The 9615-nt window shown below is 38.7% G+C and overlaps 1 protein-coding gene across 5 annotated transcripts in view; it reads right to left on the bottom strand.

Annotated features, from left to right (window-relative positions):
• Positions 1-1141: 1141 nt before the first annotated feature.
• LOC139754618 (SPRY domain-containing SOCS box protein 3-like) overlaps positions 1142-9615 on the bottom strand; it is a 70654-nt gene continuing 62180 nt past the window's right edge. For 4 of the 5 annotated variants that reach the window (XM_071672082.1, XM_071672081.1, XM_071672078.1 and 1 more), the window contains exon 7: positions 1142-7982. In XM_071672082.1, the coding sequence (XP_071528183.1) occupies positions 7586-7982 (397 nt within the window). In that variant the 3' untranslated portion in view covers positions 1142-7585. The remainder of the gene's footprint in view (positions 7983-9615) is intronic. The other variant, XM_071672079.1, reaches the window with a different exon arrangement.

Below are 9615 nucleotides of genomic sequence, written 5' to 3'. Positions count from 1 at the left end.
AAGAGTGTGCTTGAGAGAGCAGAAGAGGGAGTTTTGAAATGGTTTGGTCACGTTGAGAGAATGAGTGAGGAAAGATTGACAAAGAGGATATATGTGTCAGAGGTGGAGGGAACAAGAAGTGGGAAACCAAATTGGAGGTGGAATGATGGATTGAAAAAGATTTTGAGTGATCGGGGCCTGAACATGCAGAAGGGTGAAAGGCATGCAAGGAATAGAGTGAATTGGAATGACGTGGTATACCGGGGTTGACGTGCTCTCAATGGATTGAACCAGGGCATGTGAAGCATCTGGGGTAAACCATGGAAAGTTTTGTGGGGCCTGGATGTGGAAAGGGAGCTGTGGTTTTGGTGCATTATACATGACAGCTAGAGACTGAGTGTGAACGAATGTGGCCTTTGTTGTCTTTTCCTAGCGCTACCTTGTGCACATGTGGGGGGGAGGGGGTTTTCATTTCATGTGTGGCGGGGTGGCGACGAGAATTAATAAAGGGCAGACAGTATGAATTATGTACATGTGTATATATGTATATGTCTGTGTGTGTATATATATGTATACATTGAGATGTATAGGTATGTATATGTGCGTGTGTGGACGTGTATGTACATACATGTGTATGTGGGTGGGTTGGGCCATTCTTTTGTCTGTTTTCTTGCGCTACCTCACTAACACGGGAGACAGCGACAAATTACAATAATAAATAAGAAATATATTCAAATGAAGTAAGATTGTTAGTGAAAGAGAAGAGGGAGGTACTCGGATGATTTTTGCAGAGAATATCTGTTAGAGAAGGAAAACCAACAGTATGGTAAAGTGAAAGTGGATTGAGGTGTAAGGTCAAACTGGGAGTGTTGATGTTAAGAGTATTTTAAACTCAACTCAGTTATACAAGTATGTGGGGCTAGAGGCATCCTATCATGTGAAAGCAGTACACCACTCAAGGAAAAATCAGATCTTTATATAACTATAGCAACTACTTAGAAGATAAGACTCCTTAATATATGAATAAGACCTAACTCTTCAGAGGCAGACATAGCTATGTTTAGTGTGAGGTCTTCAGGATAGATCAAACATAATGCGCTGTGGTATGCATAATAATTGATGGATATTCAAAATAGGCATATAAAAGTTAAAGAAAGTCAAATAAGATCTAAATCTATTTATTACCAAGGGTTTTAACAAAAGAATGCAGCTTCAATATCATTCAAATATTGTACATTTCTAAATCATGTATATAGTTTGGTAAAAAAAAAATCTACCTTACCTCAGCTATCCTTATGAACATTTCTCCCAACTACATAAATTTCCATCACCTTCATTCCCTCCACTTAAGATTACGAGACTGGGATTTCCCATCTCTTTCACTTTGCATGATGCTGTTTCCATCTTCTACCTTACCTCTGCCATCCTTACTGAACATTTCTCCCAAATGCTTAAATTTTCATCACTTTCATTCCCTCCACTTAATATTATGAGAGCCTGGGATTTCCCATCTCTTTCCAACATGAGAACTTTGTTTTCACAGGCATTTACTTTCAGTAATATATAGTAACATTAATAGTTACAAAAAAATCAATTCCATCAACATATTTCACTGTTTCCTTAAATAGGATGCCAACACAGTAGAAGCAGACTAAAAAGGGATGGAAGTGATTTTCTATATATCTACCATGACTAGATATACCCTGCAGAATTCTGTCCAGTCTTGTATTGTGAAGCTGTAAAATAATAAATTCTAAAAAACTGGCAGAGCAGCTTAATGGTTGGGGCAACCACACACATATATGTATTCTATTATTTATTCATTTATACTTGATTACTGCTTCCTGCATTAGCAAGGCAGTGCCAGGAAATAGACAAAGAAAGAGCCATCCACTCACATACATATATACATATATATATATATATATATATATATATATATATATATATATATATATATATATATATATATATTTTTTTTTTTTTCAAACTATTCGCCATTTCCCACATTAGCGAGGTAGCGTTAAGAACAGAGGACTGGGCCTTTTTCGGAATATCCTCACCTGGCCCCCTCTGTTCCTTCTTTTGGAAAATTAAAAAAAAAAACGAGAGGGGAGGATTTCCAGCCCCCCGCTCCCTCCCCTTTTAGTCGCCTTCTACGACATGCAGGGAATACGTGGGAAGTATTCTTAATCCCCTATCCCCAGGGATAATATATATATATATATATATATATATATATATATATATATATATATATATATATATATATATATATATATATATAGTGAATTGGAACAATATGGTATACCAGGGTTGATGTGCTGTCAATGGACTGAACCAGGGCATGTGAAATGTCTGGAGTAAACCATGGAAAGATCTGTGGGGCCTGGATGTGGATAGGGAGCAGTGGTTTCAGTGCATTACAGATGACAGCTAGAGAATGAGTGTGAACATATTCTCTGCATGTTGTAGGAGACTAAAAGGGGTGGAAATGAATGGCTGGAAATCCTCCCCTCCAGTTTTTACTTTTCCAAAAGAAGGAACAGAGAAGGACCCTGGCTAAGTGAGGACTTTCCCTCTAAAGGTTCGGTCCTCTGTTCTTGACACTACCTTGCTAGCATGGGAAATGGCAAATTTGTATATACATTTACCTATTCATTTATCATACTTTGTCGCTGTCTCCCGCGTCAGCGAGGTAGCTCAAGAAAACAGACGAAAGAATGGCCCAACCCATCCACATACACATGTATATATATAAACACTCACACATGCACATATAAATACCTATACATTTCAACATATACATACAAAGACATGTACATATACATACACATGTACATATTCATACATGCTGCCTTCATCCATTACCGTCGCCACCCCGCCACACATGAAATGGCACCCCCCCTTCCCCTACGCACGCGTGAGGTAGCGCTAGGAAAAAACAACGAAGGCCACATTCATTCACACTCAGTCTCTATCTGTCATGTGTAATGCACCAAAAATACAGCTCCCTTTCCACATCCAGGCCCCACAGACCTTTCCATGGTTTACTCCAGACGCTTCACATGCCCTAGTTCAATCCACTGACAGCACGTCAACCTCGGTACACCACATCATTCCAATTCACTTTATTCCATGCACGCCTTTCACCCTCCTGTATGTTCAGGCCCCAATCACTCAAAATCTTTTTCATTCCATCCTTCCACCTCCAGTTTGGTCTCCCATTTCCCTCCACCTCTGACACATATATCCTCTTTGTCAATCTTTCCTCACTCGTTCTCTCCATGTGTCCAAACCATTTCAACACACCCTCTTCTGCTCTCTCAACCACACTCTTTATCACCACACATTTCTCTTACCCTTTCATTACTTACTCGATCAAACCATCTCACACCACATACTGTCCTCAAACATCTCATTTCCAACACATCCACCCTCCACTGCACAACCCTACCTATAGCCCATGCCTCACATCCATATAACATTGTTGGAACCACTATCCCTTCAAATATACCCATTTTCGCTCTCTAACGTGCCAAGAAAATAGACAAAAAAGGCCGCATTCGTTCACACTCAGTCTCCAGGTGTCACATTTGTTCACACTCAGTCTCTAGCTGTCATGTGTAATACAACTAAACCACAGCTCCCTATCCACATCCAGGCCCCACAGACCTTTCCATGGTTATCCCAGATGTTTCACATGCCCTGGTTCAGTCCACTGACAGCACATCGACCCTGGTATACCACACCGTTCCAGTTCACTCTATTCCTTGCGCGCCTCCCACCCTCTTGTATGTTCAAGCCCCAATCGCTCAAAATCCTTTTCGCTCCAGCCTTCCACCTCCAATTTGGTCTCCGGCTTCTCCCTCTTCCCTTCATGTCTGACACATAAATCCTCTTTGTCAATCTTTCCTCACTCATTCTCTCCATATGTCCAAACCATTTCAACACACCTCTTCTGCTCTCTCAATCACACTCTTTTCATTTCCACACATCTCTCTTACCCTTTCATTACTTACTCGATCAAACCACCTCACACCATATATTGTCCTCAAACATCTCATTTCCAACACATCCACGCTCCTCCATACAATCTATCTATAGCCTAAGCCTTGCAACCATATAACCTTGTTGGAACTACAATTCCTTCAAACATACCCATATTTGCTCTCCAAGATAATGTTTTCTCCTTCATACATTCTTCATCACTCCAAGAACCTTCACCCCCTCCCCCACCCTGTGGCTCACTTCCGCTTACATGGTTCCGTCTGCTGCTAAGTCCATTTACAGATATCTAAAACACTTCACTTCCTTCAATTTTTCTCCATTTAGACTTACACCCCAATTAAATTGTCCCTCAACCCTACTGAACCTAATAACTTTGCTCTTATTCACTTTTATATATTCACATAAGGAAAGAAAAAGGATATTGATTCGTGGGATGCAAAAGGCCAGTCTAGTTGCAGATGTCTCTTCAGCGAACAATGCTAAACAATTTTGGGTTATTGAGTAATCAAGAGAAGAAAGTTGATAACATCATTTCTGTGGTGTCCTTGACCATCCAAAGACAGGCATTTTCATGGTTGAGTAGATAATGAAGGGTGGGAAAGGTTCCCAATAGAAACACTGAAAGATAGAAGGTCCTTCCCATGATTTTCCAAGAGAATATGTTTGATAATTTCTTATGCTCAAAGGACATACTACAGAAGAAAGAAAAAATAACAGAAAACTTTTGAATGTCAAATCAAATGACCCAGAAACTGAAAGGCACATCTTTCACTATTCAGTAGGTCCCCCTAAAACACTTGCAGCTGGAAAGATGTACCTCATGGCTATGAATCCATGTGTCATCAAAGATGTACCTCATGGTTATGAATTCATGTGTCATCAAAGATGTACCTCATGGTTATGAATCCATGTGTCATCAAACATTAAAATAAAAGGTCTATAACACATGGCTATGAGTCTACTCATCAACAGCATCTAATCTACAATCTACCAAACAAAAATAAAACAATTATCAACACTATACATGTATAAAATAGAATGAGGTGGAAGCATTTATTGTAAAGATATTTCCTTTGGAACTGTACAGTATAGATATGGATGATGCCATTTTTTTCCGCTGTAAATATTTTATTACATATTCATTCATGCATGACAAATGTGTGCCAGTGTATGAGCAATTACGACATGTGCACATAACTTACAGCCTTCGTAAATGACGTGCCTAATCTATGCAGGACTTGAACGCACTGTATGAATCATGTGTTTAGCACTACCAACACTAATGGAATATATCTGGCACCCAAGTTAGACTACTAACTGTAAAGTTTTCCCAAACAAAACTTTCCCAATATATTTTAAGGAAGACAAACTCTAGCAACAGATTTTATGTCCAACTTACCTTCTGGCAGGAGTGAGCCAAAATGAGCTTGATGACTATCATAAAAGCATGCATTTGGGTAAAAATATACTGTATGGTAAAAAATGAGAAATACTATGTTATCTTGCAAAACCCAACTTTAATGCAAAATATCTTTGCTGGCGAGTAATTTCTTGAAGAGTTTCATCTGGCTGAACAGTAAACTCCAATCATCTGCTGTGAATCTGATTTCAGCTGCAACAACTTCACAGTTGTTGGTTCAATGAAGTCAATGGGAATCTTGCTTCGAATGCTACTAATGTTGATCCAAGAGAATCTAATGATGGAGTCAACCTTATGATCAGATACTGAGAGCTTTATCACTTAACCGCTTTCATGTTTTCTATCTACAATTAAGTCTTTCATAACCAAATTCAGTTACAAATGTTACTCTCCCATAAGCCCTTCTGACATGTATAGACAAATGAGCACCATATAACAGCAGCTGAGAACATATCAACTTGACACTAGAATGTGAGCAAATGACCTGAATGTTATACTTGGAGCAAAATTAGTTTGGTTGTTTCTCCAATTTCGATTTTGAGGCACAAACTACAATGGTTTTAGACATGAGTATTAGCTTTCTCACCTTTGCACCCAAAGCATAGAAATAAGATATAGAGTAAAATGTATGAGGTGGCCCAGAGCATATGAAAATAATTACAAAGTTAGGGAAATTGCAGCAGGAGGAGTTTGTAGCAAAAAAAAAAACAAATTTCCCACATTTTGCATGGAGCACTGCAAATGTCATGTTAAGGTAACAATTCTGTTACTTCATCATTAACATTTTGATCACAAAATAATGAAATTCACAGAGTTAAGTTTTCTCAAAACAACATTACAACCATGTTAAACTTCAAAAAGAAGAAACTACATCTTGTCACTAAAAATACCAATACTGCAATTTCTGCAGAATATTGTGGTGAAAAACTACCACTGAAGTATATACAGTACAGGTACACCACCGATTTTCTGGCACTCTTGGTTCCAAAACCTTACCGGATTAATCATTTTGCCGGACCAACCGTGGTCACATAATAATAATTCATCAACACACCTCTAACCCACTAATTATACATCTCCCATGTGTCTAAAGTATACCATGGACTGCTAGAAATTTAAATTACACAAATATTAAATGTAAATGAAATAAACAAATGAAATACATTATACAGCTGCTCAGTATTGAGGTGCTCATCAGCTACGAGTTTCGCAAATTCATCCACATACTCAGCAGCTCCATTGTGGTTTGCAGACCGCTTTTCTCTGCACACTTTATTCATGGAAATTCCATGATGATTCATGAATCTTTAAATCCATCCTTCGCTATTGTCACGCTCATGTTGTAATTTAAGTTCCTTACGGAACAACTTAGCCTGGTCCACTGTCATGCGACCTGGCAAGTCCACTCCATCACTCCACTGCTGTCGAAACCATTCCATCATCAGTTGATCGTGCTCAGTACTCTTCCATCTTACTCTTACCATCTTTCATAATTTTTCTAATCATCATCTGCTTTTTGGAATCGCTGTCTGCATAGAATTTGAATATTTTCTCCCTCTGCTTCTTTATATCATAAACAGTTGATGAAACAATACTGTAGATGTCACACAGCCTACGCACTGAAACACAATGGTCCATATTTTTCAACAGTTCTACTTTATCCTGGATCGATATGGACAGATGTTTATGTTTGATACCACGACTAACACTCTCGTAAGTCTTAGAAGCCATAGTTAGGGTTATATTTAAGCAAAATAAGCTAAGAATCTCACAGAATTGCGGTATCACCACCAACAGGTGCAGTGTAAAGAATGTAAATAAGCATGCCCTACACACAATGCCATCTGTTCCCGCCCAGTAAACTAGTCTGGTGGCTGCGGAAATTTCAAGTTCCCTCATGTAATTTTGTCTGGACTAAAGGAGGTGCTGAACCATCAGTTACCGGAAATTCGGTAGTGTACCTGTACTACGAAATGGATGATATCAAATATTCAACATATTCCACAATCTAATTTTAAACATATTTGGAATCTTAACAATTCTACTTAAACCAAAACATTACAAATGATAATCAAGGTATATCATAAATGCAATTTATGAAATACTGAAACCTTAGCAACAGCAAATTAAGAAATGATAAAAACAACACGCAAATTGTAATATACAGTCCATATGTCACCTTCTTATCTTTTTCTTTTTCTTTTTAACAACATGAGGAAATATTTCATCATCACTACTGCTTATGTACAGAATGTCTCGCTTCCGGAAAAATCTTAGCACTCTTTCATGGGAACAAAAACGGTCTCCACCACTATTGAAACAATGGCATTTTCGACTTTTCACTACACGTCTGGGTGATCTGTCTAGTTCTGATGTAAAACTTGCAGGTCTAAGAGTTTCAAAGGGGTCTGCAAGTCGAATTACTTTTGGCATCTGGGACTTACTTCTTCGTTGCCTCTGATGTGCTTGGATGCGAGTACGTGGTTTCCTTCTGTGATCTTCAGAGAACCAAGGGAAGAGCAACATACAGTCTTTAATAAGCCCATGTGGAAGCTGTGACCTGGAAAGGATACTGAAATTTACATTTCCGTTAAACATCAAAGTAATGTCTGTTCTTGTTTTCAACTATCTATCTATACAAGTCCAGTAAGCTCTGCCCATTCTCTAGCACAGTGACAATCCAAACATTTTTATGCATCACTACCCTGGATAAGTGAAAAACTCCACCAACTGATGTCCTCTAAGCTAAGAACTCCTTCAGTCAATCATTTCACCTCATTCTTGGTCTCCCTCCTTTCTATTCTTCATATACCTTGCTCATACATGCATTTTTATCCTCCCTCTTTCCATCCACTCTTTCTACAGATATCCAGGACTACATCCCTTTTGTCAAATATAACTTTATATACCTGGCTAAGAGAAGGATGATGAAGAGAGGAAAGTTTTTCATGAGAAGCTGAGTGAGTGTGTCAGCAGTTTTGATAAAAGAAACTAGATATTACTGTTGATTGATTTAAATGCCAAAATGAGTAATGTGGTACTTTGGGGCATAAATGGCATCATGTGGTATTTCATACAGTGAATGGAAATGGTGAACAGCACATGAAGTTTTGTGCTGAAAAACGACTGGTGACTGGGAATACCAATTTAAAAAAGAGGAACATCATAAGCATCCTTGGATGTGGAGTAAAGATGGTACATAGGAATGATTTGATTACATACTAACTGATAAGCATGCAAAAGTGAGACTCTTGGATGTAAATGTGCTGAAAGAAGCAGCTGGTGGGATGTCTCATCATTACCTGGTGGAAGCAAGGGTAAAGACTTGAAGAGGATTTTAAGAAAAGAGGATATGATGTGGGTGAGAAAAGGATAGTGAAAGTAAATGAGTTTGGAAAGAGACTTCTATGAAGAAATACATGGAATAATTGAGTGTAGGATAGCACATGGTAGGAGTAAATGAAAGTCGGGGAGTGGGTGAGGAATAGGAAGTATTTACGGAAGCAGTGTTAGCAGATGAGAAAGAAGTGAGTGGCACCTGGAAAGTGGACAGGTTAAAAAGTGTAATGGTACAATGAAGAAGCAAAGTCACATGTGAAAAAAAGAAAATAGAGGTGCTTAGGGATGGATTACACCCAATTGGGAGATGTACAAGAAAAACAGCAGGTATCAGCTAACTTTGGGGAGAATAAGATCCTTTGGAAGGAGGTTAATAGTGTAAGAAAAAATGAGAACACATGGGAATGATGGTGAAGGGGGCAAATGGGGAAATAGTAACTAGCAATGATGAGGTGAAGTTTAGATGAAATGAGTACTTTAAAGGGTTCTTTGAGACAGTTTAATGATAAGGTGACAGATGCTGGATGCTTGTGTGAGGGAACTATGTGAAGTGAGTGTCATAGCAAGTGGTTTGGTGAAAAGAGGAGGTTGTAAAATCTTGCATAAGATGAAATGTGGCATGGTGGGTGGAGCTGATCTCACTGCAGTTGAATTTCATACGAAAGGGGATGACTGTGTTGCTGACTGGTTAGGATTTTCAATGTATGCATGGATAATGGTGAGGTGCCTGGGCACTGGCAGAATGCATGAATAGTGCCGATGTATAAAGGCAAGGGGAACAAACAAGTGTTCAAATTACAGAGGTATGAGTTTGTGGAGTGTACCTGGAAAGTTGTATGAAAAAGCAGTGATTGAGAGTGAGATGG

This window comes from Panulirus ornatus, chromosome 17 (assembly GCF_036320965.1).
Source record: "Panulirus ornatus isolate Po-2019 chromosome 17, ASM3632096v1, whole genome shotgun sequence".
NCBI classification, from domain to species: domain Eukaryota; kingdom Metazoa; phylum Arthropoda; class Malacostraca; order Decapoda; family Palinuridae; genus Panulirus; species Panulirus ornatus.
This window is presented reverse-complemented; position numbering and strand designations above follow the sequence as displayed.